At 31.8% G+C, this 24,639-nt stretch overlaps 1 protein-coding gene across 1 annotated transcript in view; it reads right to left on the bottom strand.

Moving 5' to 3' along the window:
• LOC143078244 (GTP-binding protein GEM-like) overlaps positions 1–24,364 on the bottom strand; it is a 48,041-nt gene extending 23,677 nt beyond the window's left edge. The window contains exon 1 of the mRNA XM_076253165.1: positions 23,657–24,364. Within this exon, the coding sequence (XP_076109280.1) occupies positions 23,657–24,233 (577 nt within the window). The 5' untranslated portion in view covers positions 24,234–24,364. The remainder of the gene's footprint in view (positions 1–23,656) is intronic.
• Positions 24,365–24,639: the final 275 nt, after the last annotated feature.

Below are 24,639 nucleotides of genomic sequence, written 5' to 3'. Positions count from 1 at the left end.
TTTCATCAATACGAAAACTTTTTGGATCGTAGATGGAGGCCAAGGTTAATTATGCCAAAAACAATTAAAATTATGGACAAAAAGTATAAAAATTTACCTTTTAATACAAATTATGCTTATTTAAGGGGTCATTGCTCCATAAATAGTAACGGAAAGTGCCAGAAAAAATATCTTTGTCTTGTAGTATTATCACAAGTATTTCTATGTGAAATTTGTAATTTTTTGCCCCAATTTAAAAAACATAAAAAAATCAGGTCCAATTTTAACCTTCGCGAACCTTCTCCTTTCCTGTTTACAAAACTTTGAAATTTTCGAAAAACTAAGGATTTTCTTATCCCAGGCATCGATTACCTTAGCCGTATTTGGCTCAACTTTTTGGAAATTCAATGCTCTTCAACTTTGAATTTGTTTGGCTTTATAAATATTTTGATATGAGCGTCACTGATGAGTCTTACGTAGACGAAACGCGCGTCTGGCATACTAAATTATAACCCTGGTACCTTTAAAACTAATTAGATGGTTGCCATATATGACATTCATACCACATATCCCTATTTGAAAGGTAGTGTGATGTTTTTATTCCTAACAACCTTGTTCTTATTTTTCACCTCATTGTTGGTTTCTCTTCTTTCTTTTTTACAGAGGCTTTGGAAAACTGTAATTTATTTCACATATATGCCCAAAACACTGCATTCTGTCATGCCTAATAACATTTATTTATCTATTTAAAACTGTTATATAATCAATCAGCGCAATAGTAGAACGCTAATTTGAACATTGATTGATTTATGATAATCTTGCATGATGTTATAGATAACTAATAAACTATTCACATTAGTTTAATGTTTCCTATCAAATGTATTTTGCTTTACTACAAAAAAAATCGTTTTGTATACTTTTTATAAATTATTTAATAATTCTGATCCTAAGTAGAAAAATAACAAGGTTTTAGTATTAAGTCTTGTATCAATCAATTCTTATCTCATTTATGTAAACATAATACATGTAATGAATATTTATTAACTATCAATAACGATATCGTATGAAGAGCCCTTCATCAATAATACATTTTTTTCAATAATGTTTAATGCGGATATATAATTCGGGAAATGATACATCGTCCCTTTCGTGTTCAAAATTATCGGTTTTCTGATTTGAATCGAGCACCAGATGAGTGTATTTCAAATTTATTTTTTTGGACAAATTTGTGGTATAAAGTTGTCAATTTCAAGCCTTATATTATACATACGTTTTTAGATAAGCTTTATAGTGTGAACCTAAGAATCGTTTCGAATTTGGTGTACTAAGTTATTAGCCTGGTATCTTTCGTGATATTTTACAAACACTAGGTCGATGCCACTGCTAGTGGAAGTTTCGTCCCTGGGGATATCACGTATGCACTACCCTTTCTTGTTCACATTATACATTATTAATCAATCCTTTTCTGTATAATTACATTTTAAATGTCACACAAATATGTCTCGACCAATTTTAAGGCATTGACTGTCTTAGCCGTGTTTGGAGAAAAAAATCTTGATTGAATTTTTCATTGTTATGTTCCTATATTACAGTTTTTCTAGACAATAGGGGCTACATGTGAAAGATGCTATTACTCTTCTGCAGCACATGAGATCACCCATGTATTTGGTGGTGTTGGTGCTACTGTAACTTAAGTTGTTTTATTTACAATGTTGTAACGTTTTAAAGACTACTATTTGATCGAATTCTATTTTGTGCCGTGCATGTCATTATTTGTTTTTTCACGAACCTATAATTTCAGATCGTGCCCTTTTTTATCTACTGTCTGTTTTTTGTCATTCATACTAACATTTGAAGGTGTATGAATAGCGTTCTTGTAAAAATATCGACTCTCTTTCTAGAAAAATTAACCGTTATCTTTGATCGGTACTGGAAAGTTTACATTTATAGGAAATCGATTTTAAACTGATACTGCAACGTTAATCTTAACAGGTCTTACACGACTGAGTTCAACAATAGTAAGTCACAGTTAATGTTTCAGTCAATTGTCCTCCCTATCTAAGATCTAAGGTAGTGCTATTCTAACCATTCGCTGGTAGTCAATTATGATAAATGCAATTTATTTTCAGACTTTTAAGATGTTTTTATCTCTAATAAAACGATAAACAAAAATAGGGTGTCATTTTAGTACAAGCAAAATATCAGGATACTTCATTGAAAGTACAAAAATATAATTTACTGTTAGCAAGACTGTTTAGGTTCAATCTTTTCAGACATGATGATGTCACAACTATTTTTAAGACATAATTCATTTACTTCTTGTACTTATTTTGTTTTATATGTAGCGCTATCTTTTGACTTAAAAAGCGTGCCGCTGGCCCGTTTATAATATCATGAAGAATTTCAGTATATTTCAGAGGCCTTATAAACATGCAAAATCATCATGCGAATATGCCTTTAACTTGGTAGAGAGAATTTCTCTTAATATCAAAGCCTTTTATTTCCTGCAATTATCAAATTTTTCATGTATCTTAGATTACAAATATAACCAATAGACAATAGAAGATCACATTATCACAGAGTACATACATCTGTACACAGCAAACTGATTTGTAAAGTATTGCATGCTGTGAATGATCATGCAATTTAAGCAATCAATTGAACTTAGTTGTTTCCATTAAATATTCAGTACTGGTATTAAATTACGTAATAATGTATTTATCTTGTACTACTATTCCGTGTTTTTTTCAAATAAAATCTCTTGGTGAAAAAAATAAATAGTAAAATTAAGATGCTCATGGTTTCATAGTTTTATTTTGAAATTTCAATAAAAACAATACCTTGTTTCATTATTAAACTGTCTTTTGATGTTGATTGATTGTCCTTTGTTTTTGTTAGATCTAAGGAAACATATTGCAGTAAGATATGTAGTTGGACATGGTAATTAAATATCAATCCAAACAAAAAACACCTGCAAATAATCTTATCTCGATTGTTTTAGTCTATTATATTTATATACCTAGTTGTTCTATTTATGTCGTTTGAATATGGTCTAAATATCAACAAAAAAGCATAAAACAAATTTATAGGTTTCAAACAAAAAAAGTTAACAGGTGGAATATTTTTTTCCGAAACCTTGAGTCGTTCCACGCTTCGTGGTTAATATTGGAACCAGTGACAGGTAGAAGATGTCGTCATGAATAATTAAATAGTTCTGGCAATAGTCATGAGGAAAAGTGATATCGGGTCATTGACTGTATATGACATAGAAATATACAGTCAACCCATTTTGACTGCTCACAAAGAACGAGTGCAGTATAAATGAGTATTCAAAAACATTTTTAAACTTGACACATTTGTTATGTGCCTTTTTCCAGTGCCTCGAAGATATGATTAAATTTTAAAAATATATATTCTCAATATAAGCCTGTGTTCTGCATCCTTTTCAATAAAGCGGGTCTCTTTCTTATCTGACTTATTTTTATTAAAAACGCCTTCAGAATTTCAATTATATGTCGCTATAAAAAATCTAAGATAAAATATAACGTTGATCAATACAGTTACTTTTCATTCTTTCATCGGTTATGTAATAGCTGTCATTTTTAAAGTAATAATTTATTATACCTGTACAGATGAAGAAATAAAGCGTCTTAAAATGTTATATTGATTCATGACTATTATTTTTGTTGGAATTGAAGCACTATAAATCAAATTCGGAGATACGTTTTCAAAATCAGAGTTAATGTTTTCTTTTATTGAAGAGCATTATTTTCAAAAACATGGTGATAAAAAATGAATGTGTAAATAATAACATGAACAGTACCATGAGTACCTAGTATGTTTATGCACCTGGTGCGCATTTCAGCAAATGCAATGTAGTGTTTCTTCTATTATTCTCGAGGCTAAAATATTTGAATGTTCAAAACCAATACAAACGTATAAAAACTGAGAAAAAAATAAATTGGTTGTTCATTTGCCAAATAATGTAAAGTTGTCAAAGTACATTTACGTTTAATGATGAGATTGCCTGCATTATAGCATTCCTGTACTTGTTTGGACGTTGTTTTGTGGGAACCTTTCTTACGTGTTAATGGCTCAAGTGAACATATATCATTGACTTGTCGATCAGATTTCCGATATTCCTGTCTTCGTCGTGATTAATTCATACGGGTTAAATTATCCCAACGATTAAATGAAGCTAGACTGTATATATTTAAGAAGCAAAGAAAAAACTATGCGACATTTCCTTATATCTTACAATAGAAAAAACCAATGTCCACGTCTAGCTTGAAGGCTACATTGCCATTTTGTATTTATACCGTTGATACAATGTAGAAAAGCAAAGTTTTTGTCTAACCCTGAATTATAAAGAATGTACAAAAGTGGTTGATGTTTTATGAATTAAGAGTAGATCAAAACACTTAAATTATATATTGGCTTATGTTGTGGGGTATTTCGAATTAAACGAATAGTTTTAAAGATTTTTTTAAGATTTAAACCAGATACGAAAATTTATCTCTTAGAATATTAAAACATATTTTATACGAAAACTATGAGAAATAAAAAAAATTGTTAGTTAAAACAAAGCTGATAATTTGAAAGAAAAAACTTCCTCTTCCACCTTTATTAATGTCTGTTTATTTATGTTTGGTATATTGAAATCTACATAATCCTATCCATCGCTTTCTTTCTAGCTTTAACTACATGTCTTGTCGTTTCTTTTTTTATTTTCTTGTGCTTAGTGGGATTGCTCTATCTTTGGGTTTCTATGTTGTGTTTTGTGTACTGTTGCTTTTCTTTTCCTTTTTTAGCTATGGTTATGTCAGTTGACCTTCGTGTCATGATTTTGAATGTCCCTTTGGTACCTTTGTCTTGTGTCTTCCTCTCCTGTGCTATATTGTTAGCTACATCTACAAAAACCTTCTCACTTTTTTAGATACATCTTTTTACAAAATTTATTGTCGTTTCTTTTCGAAAACAGTGCAAAACAGGTAACCAACAACAGTTTAAACAAATTTACAAATGTGGTGTAGGTAGTAGGATAACAGTCGTGTTCAACTTAATGAGTGATTATTGACAAGCTACACTGACAATTCCCTTATAGTTGGTATTGCTATGCAGTTTAGAGGACGGTAATCGACAGAATTTCAAGCAACACATTATATTTAGTTGCTTTTTCTTTCTATTATTGTCAATATAGCGCCAAATGAATGAATTTGCATGTCCTACAAGGGCAGATCTTTCTGTTCAAGTCTCATACACATTATCGATATTTGCATTGTCCTTAACATGCACAATGGACCTGTCCAAATGACTTTGAGAATTGTGCCGTAGTACCAATTTTTGTGGTTGAGCTTTCCCGGTATTTTATAATCCCGAGCTGATCAAGAATTGTCAGGCACTGATTTTTTTTAATTGGTTCTATTTTGGGTAGGTTAGCTACTATAAACAAAAATCAAACAATAAATGGTAGTCGATATCTGTAATTGTTTTTATTGTTTGATAAATTTTAAGTTCTGATCTCGAAACTTGACCTTTTTACCATAGAGATGCCATGTAACAGTTTTCTTAAACAATAAATTTTATATAGATTGGCATTATTGAAACATTAACCTATGGCACAACGAATGAGCATTTAATATATATGTGTTAACTGTACTGTGTGCCATTTTTTTGTTTGAATAATGAAAAGATTCAAAATTTTCTAATCTCAAAAATAAATATAAATTCTTTTAATCGGATAAAGTACATTTTTATGGATATTAAAAATACACAGATGATTAATCATAACGAAACGTTACAATTTGTGGTACATTGTTATTACAATGAAATATACGATAAGTCGAAATTAAATTGACAATTCATTTGTTCAAAAAGAAAACGACAAACAGACAATCAAAATTACTAAAACACAACATACAATCTCCGGATAGGGTATGCAGGTCCTGCTCAACATAATGCACCGGTTGTCTTGTTCATGTTAGTACAAACCGGTAATAAGTCTTACTCGTTAGGTCACATTTTCACAAAAAATATCGGATATGTTCCTTACGTCGTAACTACAGTCCCCTTCTCTTTCATAAATGTGACCTACCGAATTAGACTATTTACCGGATTTGTTATCTCATAAGCAACACGACGGGTGCCACATGTAGAGCAGGATCTGCTAACACTTTCTGAGCACATGAGATCGCCACTAGTTGTTTGGTGGGGTTCGTGTTGTTCATTCTTTAGTTTTCTATGTTGTGTTATGTGTACTATTGTTTGTCTGTTTGTCCTTTTCATTTTTAGCCATGGCGTTGTCAGTTTATTTTCGATTTATGAGTTTGAATGTCCCTCTGGTATCTTTCGTCCCTCTCTTGTTAAAGAGAACGAGATTGTTATTATCATATTAAGAACATGTCCGCTATCATCAGTGGAATATATCAAATAAGGGTAAAACAGCTCGTGAACGCATCGGTAAAATTTACGAAGGTAAGATTTCAACTTCACCGCTTGGAACTTTGAATAGCTTCAATTTGCTTAGAAAACCTCTATCTAGGAAACGATGATGGGAAATAGAAGCCTTGGTATATTTTATCAACTACATGTAAGACAATTTTAAAACACTCTTAATAACAAACTTAATTAACCTGTGAGTAGTTCTTATCTTAGTAATGTACTGGAATGCCTACATTATTGATCAGCTGTAGACAATTTTTGTTAAGAGCTATGATAGAGATATGAAATTCCAACATTATGATTAGTGGATTACCTAGTTTTCTTGTCATCTTTTCAAAAATCGATTGATATAAATTGAATTTATACCGTTAGAAACCTTAAATCGTTGCAGAGTTGTATATAATGCATAATTAATATGTAACATTAGTTGGGGTTTTATTTTGAACCAAATCTTATATTTCTATCAGAATACTATTCAACGTGAAATGATTTTTTATAAAGCAATACATGGTCAAAATGGTTATAATTTTAGATATTTAACAATATGTATTGTATACATGTGTTTGAATCTCGTATTTGTATACGAATTAGTTTTAATTACAGTTTTAATCGAGGCACCCAAAGAAAGGACAAACATAAAAAAAGAGCATACTAGTTTATGGATTTCTTGTTTTTTAATATTAAAAGCATTATTCAGCAGTTTATATAGCAAAGACTTTCATGAACTAGAGGTTTTAAAATAATTTCATGTCATCTTTTTTTAACATCGCAAAAATCACATGCAACCTTCTTTCTTTGAAAGTTTTTGAAAGTCTTGAACCATCAAAACCTACGGAATAGCATATTGAATTCATGCTTGCATATGAACATATATATTTTGTAAATATCTGCAAATATTTCCTTTAGAGACAAGGGACTTGTAAATACCAATAGTCATTCAAGTTCCCAAAGACTTGCCTTAGAATAAACTATTTAGGAGTTTCATTTTTTTCAGTTTTTATAAAATGAGTACATCGAAACGGATAAAAAGTCTTCGTTGTTTTAAGATCTTGCCCTGCGAAATGATTCCAATCCCCTGCTTAATAATTCCAATCCCGTTATTTTTTTCCACTGTAATCAGGAATATGAATGTTGTTATCCATTCCTTTGATATGTTTGAGCTTTTGATTTAGCCATTTGATAAGGGACTTTCCTTTTCAAATTTTCCTCGGGGTTCAGTATTTTTGTGAGTTAATTTTTCCCTACATCAACAAAATGTTAAAAGAACAATGTCTTGTTCTTGAATCAATCATTATCTTTTAAGTCAGACCAATTATCTTACAAGTCAAACCAGTCAAGTCAATTACAACACTTCAGATCAATGACAGACACATACAATGCACATTGCATGTTTAAGAAATAGCTATGATTGCATTTTGTCATGCATAGACAAATCACAGTTTGATTCGATAGAAGAACATACTTCGAATAAATTTACCGATATTCAATCGAACCTTGTACATGTGTTTATCAATATTTGAGATGAACAACTGATGCTGCATCAATCTGTAAATAACTGGAAATCGGAAATTGAAATTTTCCTACATGAATGATTTATAGCTAGGCTTCATTTGAACTATGAAAGATAGCAATTACTCGTAGGTTATGAAGAATATCTAAACTTTGATGCTAATCGTGACTAATTATGAGTAACAAGTTTGATAATTTTGTTTCAAAAAAATTGTCTTTGATCTCATATATCACTATAGCTTGTATTTGTTTGTGCACTTTTTTGCATGAATATTTGTTTCCAATTAATGCGAGACGTATTATATAGAATTGTAAAACTGCTTTTGTGAATGAAACTACAAAGTATTCATATATTCTGCAACCGGAAAGGCACTTGCTGTGCTTATCATTAGTAGCCCACTCGACCATTCGCAAAATCGATATTGTGGGTCATATGTTATCCAAGTTCTCAGTTTTTCATCGTATATGCCTTTTAATGCTTAAGTTTTAGAAAAACATGTGTTTTGTTTTCTTAACCACATGTAATGGCATTATGATGTACAAATGTAAAATGTAATGGTATCTACATGTAACATTTTCTTCATTTACAAATATATTTAAAACTTCATATTTTTTTATTATTGTTTTTCCATGTATGACATCTTTTTTTATATTCCTTTCAAATACGTTACAGGTCCTTCTAAAACTTTGTCAAGTATTGGTTAAGTCTTTAGCGTGCGATCGAATTCAAATGATGAAGAAGATTTGAATTTATAAGTGCTTTTTCAACACATTTGTAAAAGTAAATTTTGCGAATATATAATTTTGTCTATTCGTTGATCTGTTTGAGCTTTTAATATTGCCATTCCGATTTGAATTTTTGTTCGAGTTCAGTATATTTTTCTTATTTATAAATGAAATCAGACTGTTTCACCATAACTCTTTGCTTTACTACACCTAGTAGTAGAACTGTCTTAGGAAGTACTGTGACGAAACGTTTTGTGTAAAACTGGCCAAATTTGTTTTAGGGTATAACTGTCAGAATCTGATGTTGATTATAAATGTTCAAAACTATCATTGTGTTGCTTAACATTAGAAGATGGAGTATACGTGCCATGAGACAACTTCTCATCCAAGTCACAATGTAAACATATACAGGTATGTTTTAGGGTGGTTTTTTTCAGTCAGAAACTGTGGTGAAGTTGTGAGGCTGCTCATGATAGAGCAATACGAACTGATCAAAATTCTAAATGGCTAAGGAATGTTTTAATTGTTAGAGAGTAACTTGTCATCAGGCTTAATTATTTTAAAATATCTTGTCTGTAATTTTTTATCATAAAATGGAGCTTACAATGATCACATATGGTATATTTTTTGTAGATTTTTTTTCCTGATGTCCAGTGTCAACACGTCATGCATCGTCGAAAGAGAACAAATTAACTACAAATCCAATACGTAGGTTCTGCAAAGTAAGCCAACCTAAGATGCATGAAGGGTGGAAGTTTGTTGTGCCAATTGAGTTAAGAAAAACACAGCAACTATCTAGTAAAGATTCTTTCCTATAAAAAAGACACCATTTTGAAATCTTACTATGGTACACTTTTTTCTTATTTATGAGAAAAACAAGAATTTATTATAGTTCTTTTACTTCAAAGAAATGAACCGTATTTGTATTCAGAAAGTTTAAGTTCAATCCTTTCTTAAGACAATGATGTTTTAAAACTTTTGTTTGTCATGGCGTTTTTACGTTATCTTATGAAAGCACATCACGAGTTGGTTGACCGTTATTGAATAACCGTTTCCAAAATGATATCGGATATGTTCCTTACGTCGTAACTGCAGTCCCCTTCTCTTTCATGAATGTGACCTACCGAATTAGACTATTTACCGGATTTGTTATCTCATACACAACACGATGGGTACCACATGTGGAGCAGGACATGCTTACCCTTCCGGAGCACCTGAAATCACCCCTAGTTTTTTGGTGGGGTTCGTGTTTTTTATTCTTTAGTTTTCTATGTTGTGTCATGTGTACTATTGTTTGTCTGTTTGTCCTTTTCATTTTTAGCCATGGCGTTGTCAGTTTATTTTCGATTTATGAGTTTGATTGTCTCTCTAGTATCTTTCGTTCCTCTTTTAGTATTGAGCTAGTCGAAACCTAATGAGCTTATAAAGAGATAACACGTATGTTATAGTGTAACGTTGTAAGAATTCAATATATATCTTTTTTCATTGAAGATGCGGGAGATAAAGAAAAAAAAAGAAATATTAGAATTTCAAAGATATTTCACGTTCAGAGCCTTCAATTAACCGATATACTTATTTCGAAAGAACTTACCATAAACAAATGTAGATTGTTTTTATTAAAATTTTTAAGCTAACTTGAAATTTAGGGCACGGTCATTAAGAGTATCAGAAAACTAAATTAAAACATCATCTCAAGTTTGCTGAACATTTTTTGTGAAAAATTGTGGAAATTAATTTCTTTGGAATCTAATAAGGTCATTTCTCGGGATTAATACGATAATGGGTTGATAAATTGTTGAGTGATCCATACGATATCGTCAGTAAAAATGGGAAGCAAGGCTTTAAATTGAGTTATAATCTGCTGTCTATGTCAAGAATATTCTTTCAAGAAAGGTCTTGGCTTATTATGTTCAGACTGACGTATGGTATCAGCTCCGACAAACATATCACATAAACAATGCCAGCATGTATATCCCTGCTGGGGAATAAATAGTTATCAAAGGTACCAGGATTATAAAGTCAATGCAAGAAAATCAGTCGTCCTTTGTCAGAGATCCGCGACTGTAGAAGTTTTTCTTGGATCATCTTGTGTACAACGAATGAATCAGATCGTATTTTCTACATCGTATAAAGAACAGATGATATCTCATTTCCTACTGTGAACTTTTCATTTTTAGATGGTGACTTTCTCGAAGCACCATCCTATGTCATTTATATATATACTTGTATATCCAAACTTGTTCGAATCGCTCGTGTATGTAACAACGTTTTAGATTTTAACGAGAAATAACTCTATTTTACAGATAACTTTTTCCACCAGGGTTTTCGATATCACAAAACGTTCGCTTGATATTCTCATCGATACCAGAAATAGCATTTTGAAATATAAATAAACGTGCAGACATCTTAGACGTTCAAGTATTTCACATCCATTTTTATGGTAATATTCTATACAAAGCACAAACACATCGTCATTCACCTAAAAAGCTAATCAAACCTTCAAGCAGACTTATTGAGAGGATTAACTTACGATACTGTTGTCAGGTCATTATAAAAGGCATTTTTGGGAAGTAATATTGATTCACGCATAGGGTCTTTGCATCGGAAATATACACCTTTATTCTAAAAACATGTCGTTGGGTTATGTTTTTCTCGTATATTTTAGGATCGTATGCTACTAAACACCAAAACGGGATTGATTGTACTCGATTTTCATATAATGAAGACAATCTGGATTGTTAGTAATTGCTAATAGTCTTTTGTTAATTTATGTTGATCATTGTCCTTTTTTGTTTTGTTTATTCTGTTATCGATTGTGATCTCGGACTTGGACTTCTTTTAACCTGAGTTATGCCTTACGAATTACTGTGTCTTTCTTATTCCACATGTTCTAGAGGTAAAAGGGGGAGGTTAAGCTCTCACAAACCGGTTGCATGTACCCAAACAATCATGTATATGTGTTTTAAGAAACTAATATGATATATATTAAAAACTACAATTTAAAAATTTTGATAGTCGGAATAACAAAAAGTCGAGAGTATTGTCTGTCGTATTTTTTTTAAAATTAATATTGATTTCTCCTTTTTGAATTTCTTTGTGGAGTTCGGTAATTTTGTTTTTAGATAAAAACAAAATTAACGTTTTACAGTTTTGTTGACGGTGGTTTGTAATTTTGTCGTTTTCTTTTGTGTAAAATTTCGTTTTGTGTTTGAGGAAATAAAGACTTTTTTCAATTGTTACCATATGATTCTTTACTGTCGTATACGATCCCTAGCGATTGGTTTTCCTTTTAATGTTTTCTATGATTATCAAATATGACAATATATACTGGTTAAAAGCTAGCTAATATATGATGAAAATGAAAACGACAAATATATTCATCATAGCTGTAAGAAATATATCTCAAATGTTGGTCAAAAAGATATTGATTTCAAGGTCATCACGATTACAGCCGCCTGTTCGAGTGTTCAAAAGACGAGCTATAGACTGATAATTAGAAGGAAAGAACACTTAGAAAGTTCTCGTTTTGGATTTTCTCGTAGACATAATTGCAACAAGAATGTGTCCATAGTACACGGATGCCCCACTGGCACTATCATTTCAAATGTTCAATTGACTGAGAAATTGTGGTCAATACTTTAATTTGGCATTAAAATTAGGAAGATCAAATCATTGGGAACATGTGTACTAAGTTTCAACTTGATTGGCTTTCAACTTCATCAAAATCTACCCTGACCGAACACTTTAACCTGAAGCGGGACAAACGGACGCACGGATGAACACACGCACATACCAGAAAACATAATGCCCCTCTACCATCGTAGGTTGGGCATAATTATTGTTTCCCTGCCCAGATATAAACGTTTATATCTAATACGGTTTTGAAAAAGCGTTCAATGGAAAGATTATGAGTGTATTTTAAGTCACTAATTGTTTGAGAAATAATATGAAGATATAAAGAGGGCAATCTCAAACAATTAGATGAAGAAATGCTATAAAAGGAAGAAACTGTCGACACACAATATACAAAGAACTAGGTTTAGTAACACAAAACCTTCCAAAACTGGGGGAATTTAGGTGTTGGCAAATAGGCATCTATTGATGCTCTATGATTTTCCATATAATCTCGAATTGTTGTTATTCTTAAATTCGACACCCTCTACTCGTCATTATATTTATCTATATCGCCTTTATCCAATCGAATATGTTATTGAAAAGTCTAAACGTTGTTTTACTTTTAATTTTTTCGAAGTGAAAATTAAATCATGCAAGTTTATGCGTTTAATTTTGCTACATTGGCTAGAGGTAAAGGGGGAGGGTTGAGATCTCATAAACATGTTTAACCCCGCAGCATTTTTGCGCCTGTCCAAAGTCAGGAGCCTCTGGCCTTTGTTAGTCTTGTGTTATTTTAATTTTAGTCTCTTGTGTACAATTTGGAAATTAGTATGGCGTTCATTATCACTGAACTAGTATATATTTGTTTAGGGGCCAGCTGAAGGACGCCTCCGGGTGCGGGAATTTCTCGCTTCATTGAAGACCTGTTGGTGACTTTCTGCTGTTGTTTTTTCTGTGGTCGAGTTGTTGTCTCTTTGACACATTCCCCATTTCCATTCTAAATTTTAATCAATATCTGTATTTTTTTACGTTTACATTACATGTCTTATTTGCGATTTGTCTTAATTGGTAGTATCATATAACAAAGGAAAGAGCAGACCCAATTGTTTTAAAATGAAAAAGCACATTGCGAAAAGTAAATGTACACAAATAGAGGTACGTAACTTAGTAACGAGAATAATGTTGATCATTAAAGACTGCGTATTGATTTCTATATGTCTTTTGCAGTCGTTTTCACTTAAACACTAATTTATTTTTATTCAAAGTTTTAAATTACTTCAGAAGAGTATATATAATAAATTATACTCTACTAATGTGATACATTTTTGTACATGTTGCAATGCTAAATGATCAAACCAAATAAATATAAATTACAGTAGTCTTTATCTACATATACGAGATATCAAACACAAATAAAATATGATATTCTTTAGTTCAATCATTAATGAAAATGATTTAGTGAAATTCGCTTTAAACAGTCAATTTGGTTCAATTTTTGTCAAAATGAGCTAAGAAACATCGTTGATGAATTATTCGCTTGCAAGTGGATAATTCGACCTCATTGAATCCGTATTCATGTGATCTTACATTTAATCCCAATTAGCTATAAACTCAGATATTAAAAGGAACAGAATGGCATCATTGAACCAAAAACAAGATTAAACCATTTGGTTGACTAATTCACACAAAAAAATCCTTTTTATGCGGGTTCATGTACTAAACACATGATAAACATACTTTTAGATAAACTTACACTGTAATATGATCATTGAATACTGTTTTTATTAGTATAACTATTTATTTTGTTATCAGTAAATTAGAAGCAAACTAAATATTACTAGTATGTTATATACATTTACACATTCATGGATCTGCAATAAGTCGATACCTGTATATTGGCATTGCACAAGGTCATGTTTTTCTCTTGGATGTGTACGGATTGATAATTTAGTCTTAGATGCATGCTATTTTTATTTGGTGTTAGTGGCTTTGATTAAGCTGTCAGTTTACTGCGAGTACTCTCATATCTGTACCTAGTGTCTTTTTGTTGTTGGGATGTACAAGTACCCGGCCACGACCACTTGCATTTTCATCCATCTGATAAGTTAAGCCTTTCTCAACTGATTTTTATAGTTCGTTCTTGTGTTGTACTGTTATACCATTGTCCAGGTTAGGGGGAGAGTTGGGATCCCGTTAACATGATTAACACCACCACATTCTGTATGTATGTACCTGTCACAAGTCAGGAGTCTGTAATTCAGTGGTTGTTGTTTGTTCATGTGTAACATATTTGTTTTTCGTTCATTTTATACTTAAATAAGGCTGTTTGTTTTCTTGTTTAAATTGTTTTACATTGTCATATCGGGGCCTTTTATAGCTGACTATGCGCTATGGGCTTTGCTCGTAGCATTGTTGAAAACCGTACGGTGACCTATAGTTGTTAATTTCTGTGTCATGTTGGTCTCTTGTTGAGAGTTGTCTCATTGGTATTCATACCACATCTTCTTCTTTTTATATTTTCAACCTACAATATGAAACAGACCTAGAAAAATTTAATTGCACGTCATCTAGATAGTAAATTAGATGACGTCTAGACAAAAATACACACTAAATGTCGATACATATTATTGAGTCTATGATTTGTTAATAAATTGTTTATTTTAGACTTTTTGGAATTTGGATATGCGTTTTAGTATGCAATGAATTAAATATGAGATTTGAGTAAAATCGGTGATCATAAATTTGATAGCTAATGCTCTTTTAAGATTAATAATCGGTAAAATGGCCTAACATATTGAGCGAGATTTGTCTACGTGGTGTTGATGGTCACATTCTGCATCGCGATGTACATGTGTATAGAGATTCGATCATTGAATGCTGAATCATATTCAAGATTTGTTTTGTTAAACAAAAAATGATATTTAGATAATGCTTATAGCGTAAAGCTCACAAGTATGAAAGTATACGCATTTCAAACTTCATTTCAAATAATAAATATTTATGTTTTTGTCCGTGTTACAGCTGGATTGTGCATGCACGGGTTGTGCATTTTTGAATCCAAAAAATCACTTTTTACATGTTCGCATATTTGTATTTATAAAGAAAAAAGAATGAAAAGCTTGGGTACCTTTTAGCTACTTAATTTTGCCAGACCATGTATTATAGTTCCCTTATACGCACGTAATCGTTGTTCGGAGGGATGACATAAAAGTATGCGAATTTATTATATAATTGTAATGTGTGCACTTTTGGAAAGTAAAATAATACTTAAACTTAAGCATGTTAAGTATGATAATACACTCAAAATTAGCTTTTAATAAATACCTTATTTTAGACTGCAGTATTTCATAGAGTTACTTCACATAAACTGAAAACAATACTTTTGCATGGTATAAAAAAGGGAAGTAGATTTCACTATTATCCGGAGATAATATTCATTTTATCACTAAAGTATCAATTTTGAGTCGCTCATTTGCAAGTCAATAGATTGCCATTATAAAATTTGTCGTAGATTATCGAGGTTTAATTTCCGATGTGTAATGTACTGTTCACGCTATTCAAAAAGCAAAGTGGTACATCATTGCTTAATAGCTCACTGATCAAGAAAACATTTCAATTTATTATACCCGTATAGTATCGCTTTATCCTTCAACAATGTTTATTCAGCAAAGGTGATAGAAAGTTCGATTGCTATATCGATTACATACATATGTTGTATATCATAACTAAATTAAAATCTACATAATATTTACAAATTAACCGTGTTAAAATATTATATCTAATTTTTAAGCACATAACTGCTGATTGAATATGGATGTCGTTTGTTGCGGTGTTATATATGTACTTATTTGTTTTTCGTTCATTTTGAATCATTAACTAGGCCGTGAGTTTTCTCGTTTGTTAATTGTTTTATATTTGTAATTTTGTGGCCTTTTATATCTTACTATGCAGTATAACCTTTGCTCTTTGTTGTAGGTTAGCTTTTTATTTCTGTATGATTTGGTCTCCTGTGAAGTGTTGTCTCATTTGCAACTGCAATCATGCCACATCTTCTTTTTTATATACATGGTTGATTGTTTTTTATATCTCATATCAATTTTTAGTCAGTTTTATCGCGGATGGATACTGACATTTGATCATCATTTGTAATAGTTAACGTAAATAAGAAGGACCCAATAAATGTGTAATCATTATTATAGAGAGTTTGAATCCCTTCAGACATAGTTTAGAGTAGATTGTCTAGCTGTTTTGTATATGCACTTTTTAGCAACCTTTAACCCGACCGTGCGAGGGCTTTGTAGCCAGTCAATGTCGTTAAAAACTTCAATCATCAGCTATCCCATATTATCACATCTTTTAACCGACTATCGTGCATGAGTAATACAGACAAATACCCTCTGTTCAAGACTGCTTGACATATCTCCATGCAAAAAGAAATGATGAACACGATAGCGAAGCCATAAATGATCTTGCAATTAGCTGTTGTTTCCTTTTTTTTATATTGCCACCAGTAATTGGTATTGTTATACTGGAGTTATTGTTAAGAGATCTTACTGAATAAGGTTTAAGGAGATAATTTTAAATTAATTCTATTTCATATTGCCTTTGCTTCAAAACATCAAAAATCTTAATAATAATTTATCAGTTTGTCAAAGGTTTGAATATGTTTTTCTCAGGACTGAGGTTCTGTCATTTTATTGACACGCGTAGGAATATCTGTAAAACAATTCTATTTCAGATCCTTAACTCCAGCCGGAAATGGTGTTTCAGTGATTGTATCAGGTCGTAAATTTCCTCCTTTCTGGTGACAGCTAATCACAATGTTTTTTTATATGCTATGATTTGTTAACCCTCATAAAATGTTAGATCATAGCTGTCTTAAGGAAACCATACGTATAAGTTTACAAAAGATGGACATCACATTTAATTATAAAACTGGTGAAGTTATCCGTGAAATTATCCGTTGATAAAACATTAGTAATAGATGGCATGTATTTATAAATCATTATTTGCGTAAATCAACATATTATGTTTGAATACATTTCCCAACCATAACGATAGTAAAAACAATTTGAATACTGACCTGTATAGTTGCTATGGAAGTTAAAAAGAAAGCCCTTATCAGCTATACTAGGCCTGTTCTAAGCCAGGAACCTGATGGTCAGTGTTTGTCGTTTGTTGATGTGATTCATAAGGGTTTTCATATAAATTAGGTCGTTGGTTTCCCGTGTTGAAATGGTTTTCAACTTTTCATTTTTTGGGGCCCTTTATATAATGTAGCTTGCTGCTGTTCCGTGTGAGACAGGCCTCCGTATTGATGACCGTAGTTTTATATATAATGGTTTACTTTTTACAAAATGTGACTTGAATAGAGAGTTGTCTCATTGGCACTCATTCCACATCTTGATGTTCGAGGCCAACATATATTTGAAAATCCAACATTATACAAAAGTTGAAAAGCAATTCAAACCACACAAAGACATAAAAGTGTAGCCAAATTCGGAAAAGGAATCAGAGGTTTGCACGAGCAAGATATAGTCCTTAATCTAACATCATATCCAAAATTATATAACAGCTAAATTCAAACAAACAATATCCATATTTTGCAAATTAGAATTCCAAAATAGACTTTCATATACATATTAATTGCAATTAATTTCAGCGCTCGAATTTAAACATTTCGAGGGCTAAATCCATAGGGATTACATTGAAAATCAAAAATGTTCAAAAAGGAAGGCCCATCTATACCTCGGTGTAAGACAACCTTAGTGACTAGAATGACGTCCACATTATACTATGACATATTTATAAATGCTCAATTGAGTTGACTCTTAGTTTTAGAGTTATGATTTCATTTTTACAACAAAAAAATTTAAATAAGAAATATTCAAATGAAATCTGTCATTATTATTTTTGTTCTATGTACGGAACTACATGAGGACTTATTGACATAAACATATATATGCACACAACCTACGATGAACTAGAGCATTGTAAAACTAACAGATGTTATATTATATTTGACCAAGCTGTTGTTCAATTATTTACGTCTTAAAGAGTAAAATGATTATATGACTTTTTGTATTTTACAACCATTAGTAACACAATACAACAGTTTGCCCCAGAATCAATATTTAAAAATTCACAACGGCTTGATATTGATTTAGCAAAAGATAACGCTTACAGGAAATAAAACTTTTTTTTTTTAAATTCAAAATTCAACGTCAATGACCCCTTTAAGAACCTCTGACTATTTTTTTACTGGCACATGGACATTAAGCGGGTTAACTATAGTTTACAATATGTAATCTCTAGGAAATGGAGGAACTAAGTATAAAATTTAAAAATATGGATAAAGCGCTTAACTATTACTATAATATAGCTAATGCAATCTTTCAGTGGTTGTCGTTTGTGTCGGTCGGTCTGTCATATTTGTTTTCGTTAAGTGTTTTATTATACATTAGGCCCTTGTTTTCACTTTGATATGCTTACGTCTTTTTGTTATAACGTATTATATGTTATAGGTTTTGCTCTTTGTTGAATGTCGTCCATTTTCTAATTTCAATTAGAAAAAACAAAAAATCAAATTATGTGAATTGATGGTCATTTAAAGAAACACTGTACCCAATATTATGAAAAAATGTTACATTTCAAGGATAGCAATTTTTTCCAAAAGAAATCATTTTCAGAAACAGAGACCGTAACTCTAATACTAATAGGCGCCTCCCTCTTTATTATTTTTCCATTTGTATAGTTTCATTTAAAAAGGAAAGGGAAACTAAAGTTAAAATTACAATCTCGAAATATTTTTCAAAAAATTAAATCTTAATTTTAGAAACAGTGACCTTTTACTTTGACCATTTTTCTAACAAACAATAGCCACAAAATTTTTACCCTACTTCTATATTTAGAATGTTCATACAAATGATGCTATAACATAATTTAAAGAAAAAACAGACAGTCGGACGGACGGACGGACGGAAAAAAGCGTCGACTATATGCTCCCGCTTATTTTTTTACGGTGAGCATACTATAATAAAATGATCTGTGAGGTTAACGGCATGTTTTAAATAGAGAACTAAAACAACGTAAAAAAATAAGAAAAAGTCTTGTGTTGGTGTTTGTTTTGAACGCGAGACGAAATTTATATCAGAGTTATTATAATAATACAACAACAAATATCATACAATAACAATACAAAAACAGCTGTTTTCGATTGTGTTTAAGTCACAAAAACAAATTTCACATTAATCTATTGATCTTTAAAGAAAAATTGTAAATGAACCACTAAGTTCAACTTTGACAGAAAACGTATCACAAACAACTGTGTATGATAATTATTATTTAGTAACTTTATTAAATCATCCCTTCGTCATGTTTACGGAAGCCATCACGAGTTGGTTGACCGTTATGGAATATATATTTCACAGTTGACGATTGAAATCTTCTAAATGTCTTAAATTTCAATCCCGTCCAATTTTTCAAGAATGTGACCTATCGAATTAGATGTGTCACCGCGTAGTTCTTATGCTCACCACGAAGGGTGCTGTATGTGGAGAAGGATAAACCTTCTCTTCCCAAGCATCCGATATCAACCCTATTTTGTAGTGGAGTTTTCTTTGTTGTGTTTTGTGTTATGTTTGTCGGTTTAGGCGCAACATTCCCATAATCTTTTTTGCAATAGGCTTTTTCGAAACTGTTTTAAGACTTTGTCAATGTTGAAGTCCCTTGCAGAATGCTGTTAATAATAATTCATCTATGCAACCTTGATATCCGGGTATGATAGATAATACTTCTACGAATTTTTCTCTTAAAAAACCTCATAGAATACCGATTTATGTGTAAACGATAAGTTTTCCTAGAATAACTTTCATCGGATGAGCTCAATTTTTAAAGACAAAACACTACACCGCCTGAAAACATAAAAAAGCAGATGGATTGAACAAATGCGTCAAAGCGCAACGTTGACTGAGTGGTTTTGAACCATTCAAGTTCTTTGTTAAGAGTAAACTATATCGGTTCAACCATTGTGTATGAAAGAAAACAAATTACGGAAGTGTGTATGCAAACCCTACAACAACTTCATGCAATGTTTTAGTTGGTCTATAATGTACATAATTGTCCTATTTGAATGGGTTTCCACTATAAAAAAGAAGATGTGGTATGATTGCTAATGAGACAACTATCCACAAAAGACCAAAATGACACAGACATTAACAACTATAGGTTACCGTACGGCCTTCAACAATGAGCAAAGCCCATACCGCATAGTCAGCTATAATAGGCCCCGATAAGACAATGTAAAACAATTCAAACGAGAAAACTAACGGCCTCATTTATGTCAAAAAATGAACGAAAAACAAATATGTAACACATAAACAAACGACAACCACTGAATTACAGGCTCTCATTTTTGGGCCCTTTATATCTTGCTGTTCGGTGTGAGCCAAGGCTCTGTGTTGAAGGCCGTACTTTGACATATACTGGTTTACCTTTAACACATTGTGACTGGGATGGAGAGTTGTCTCATTGGTACTCACACCACATCTTCTTATATCTATATCCTAGTCAACACCGATTAATGGCAAATACAGTTGCAAATATAACAAGAGGCTGTCACTACGACAGCAAACCGGATTTATTAACATTTATTCGTGTCCTGGCAATATCACAAGAACCATAACTGATGAACGGTGAAAGTGAAAATCGTCAATATCAAATTTGACCTGCATTTTGTCATCAGTATCAACATATTAAAATTTGAAAGAGCTTAGGTTGAATGGTTCATGAGTAAATGCAACAACATGAATAGAAACGCCATTTTTTTTATCTTTCAAGAACCATAACCCCTGAACAGTAAAAGCCAAAATCGTCATTCTTGAACTTGACCTCCATTTTTCATCAGCAACAACATATTAAAATTTGGGAAGCTTTGATTGAACAGTTCATGCGTAAATGCACGGACACGACTGGAAACGCCATTTTTCAATCTTTCAAGAACCATAACTCCTGAACGGTAAAAGTCAAAATCGTCATTCTTGAACTTGACCTCCATTTTGTCATCAGTAACAACATATTTAAATTTGGGAAGCTTTGGTTGAACAGTTCATGCGTAAATGCACGGACACGACTGGAAACGCCATTTTTCAATCTTTCAAGAACCATAACTCCTGAACGGAAAAAGTCAAAATTGTCATTCTTGAACTTGACCTTCATTTTGTTGTCAGTAACAACATATTAAAATTTTAAAAACTTTGGATGAACGGTTCATGAGTAAATGCACGGACAATATTTGTTTGCCGCCCGCCTGACCGTCCGACCGCCCGACCGCCCGACCGCCCACCGTATATCCCCAAATCAATAACCGACATTTTTGTCACAAAAATCCGGTGTGGTTACATTTCCTATGAGACAACTCTCCACAAAAGACAAAATGACACAGAAATAAACAACTATTTGTCAACGTCCGGCCTTCAACAATGAGTAAATCCCATACTGCATGAGATAGCTTTAAAAGGCTGCCACATGACGAACGTAAAACAATTAAAACGAGAAAATTAACAACTTTCCAAGTTTGATTTTTAAATTTTGCTTAATTTCGGTTTCTTTTCAGTAAATGGATTTATTATTCTTACAATTGCATCGACTTCAATGTAATCAATAAAGGAACTGATTGGGAAATTCCAAACTATTTATTTGTTCATTGTTCCGAACGTAGTTATTCCGAAATGAAAATAAATATTTAAGCAAGTGTATTTTCTTATTATCTTTATTAAATTGGTTGCATGTAATTACACTTGTTTGCTGTTTGATTGGCAATTGTTTGCTTAACGTCATTTAGCAAATATTTTATTGATATACAAAATAAAAACAAAATAACTATAAATCAGAAAAACGGGTTGGCAAATTATATCTAGATTGCCACTGTTGTTCGAATATTTTACATTCAATTACCTGAGGGGTCTTGAAAATATGTACTACAACTACAATACAGTTTAGCCATTCCGCATAATTTTGACGAAATATAAAAAAATCTAATATTGTTGGAATTACAATGTATGTACATGTAGCAGTTTCCAGTATTTCTCATTTTATCAATTACAAAAAATGAACGTATCTTTGATATAATCTGTTAACACGAAAATTCTGCCTACACGACTGGTAAAAAACTTCGATAATTAGAAGACGTCTCAGAATTCGTCAAATAAAAATTATAGAAGAATAAAACGTATATTTAAACAGTTATCAGAATTTGAATATTTTGCTAGAAATTTCTTTTTCAAAAAATAGAAAGTTTCGGGAGTTACTGGGCAAAAGCTGTTTAACGCATTACTTATTACTGCAGGATAAAATAATTTTGTCTTTTTCATTTTTAGCCATGGTGTTGTCAGTTTATTTTCGATTTATGAGTTTGACTGTCCCTTCGGTATCTTTTGTCCCTCTCTTTTCCAAATACACATACACATGTAATAAAGCAAATGTGTAAAACATCTTTTTAATGTCAAACAGTCTGCATACAAGATAAGCATTTTTACAAATAATGTTTGTTTAGTTATACTAGTGGTCATATAACTTAAATCCTTAACAAAACGTCAAAGGGGTGAAATAAATGAAAAGACACGAAGAGAACAATCCGGCTGAGGATCAAGTAAATAACATGAGTAAAATAAAGCGTAATTTTCAAATGATATTTCAAGTGATATTTTCTTCAACTCCGTTTTCGCATTTTTATATCAGCACTGGAGCATTTAGCTAATTAGCAACGGCTTTAATTGGAGAATAACTTATGCTCAATATCAGGTATTATGTTAAATCATGTCGTACATTTATGGACAAGATGCATTGGTCATAAAATGTAAAGATTTATTACTCTGATGCTAGATGCAAAACAAAATTCACAAAAGAGAGCTCAACGGAATTGAACAATACTCTTTGTATATTTCCGTATGCATTAAAAGAGTTTAGCTTAAATATATTTCTGTATAATAAAGACATCTGCAAAGATGCAGAAAATCTCAAAGAGATATAAGAAGATGTGGTATACGTGCCAATGAGACAACTCTCCATCCAAGTCACAATTTATAAAAGTAAACCAGTATAGGTAAACGTACGGCCTTCAACACGTGACCTTGGCTTACACGGAACATCAAGTTATAAAGGGCCCCAAAAATGACAGGAAAATCAACGGTCTAATCTATATAAAAAACGAAAAAACACTTATGAACTATATCAACAACCGACACTGAACAGGTTCTTGACTTAGGACAATTGCAAACAAATCTTTAAACCAGCTTCACCCAACATAAAAGCAAAAGTGTAACATCACAAAATAGGAAGCCACACTATGAAATATTACAGTACATTAAGACATTTTAGAAAGACTTACCGATGCTGATATCAAACCGATATTCCGATGTCAAAAACTGCTGGGCAATTGTAGATTTTCCAACACCTAAGGCACCCAATATTACAATCTTATAAGGCTTAGTTTTTTGTAAAGAACCATCACTATTAGCTAAACTGTTTTGTGAACAAGAACTTGATCCAATTGATAAGGCATTTCCATCACCCTCGGATGAAACAATACTGTTTGTACTGCGAGACTTAAGGGAATCCCCTCGGTTGACAATGCCTTTCGATGTCATCTCAAAAGTTCTAAGTCTATACAAATCGTGATCTTGGTCTTCGTAGTTTGTTCTTAAATTCTTTATTAAAGGCCTCCTGTAATTATTTTTCGTTGGTAAACTGCTTGTTCTTGGTCGAATTTCATCAATTTCGTAGCTTTCAAACGTCTTATTTTTAGCTTTCTTCATAGAAGTGGACCGCGCTCTTGGTTTATGATTTATAAATTTTTCATTGTACATACTGCAATTATGATCCCCAATCAATGGACTTGGAACACGTTTCATTTTATCGAAATACATTAGTTTTCCTTCTTCAACTTCTTGCAAACTATGATGCATAATTTTCTTTAATAACTTGCTACTTCACTTTCCCTTTTAATTCCTAAATATTTCCATTCTATTTTTTCTATTTTCGCAAATGAATGATATCATTTGTTAAACAGCCACTCATAAAAATCAACATCTTTTAATATTGATAACATTCTTACAACAAGTCTAATAACGGCAATTTCACGATATTTTTCAATAAACTGAAATGTACAGACTCTCTGATTGATTGATATAAATATCAGCTGACATTTTATTGGTTGACAAACTCTAAGCTTCTCACTGTGTAAGTGAATGTTGATTTTATGCTACTTGCTGATCGATTGGTTGCATTTAAATACTTCCGATATTATCTTTTGATGAGAAAGAAGATATAGTATCGACGGACAATATTCGTTCGATAATTGTTTTTAATCTG

Source organism: Mytilus galloprovincialis, chromosome 6 (genome assembly GCF_965363235.1).
Source record: "Mytilus galloprovincialis chromosome 6, xbMytGall1.hap1.1, whole genome shotgun sequence".
NCBI classification, from domain to species: domain Eukaryota; kingdom Metazoa; phylum Mollusca; class Bivalvia; order Mytilida; family Mytilidae; genus Mytilus; species Mytilus galloprovincialis.
Note: the sequence above shows the minus strand (reverse complement) of the source record. Positions and strands in the feature narration are given on the sequence as shown.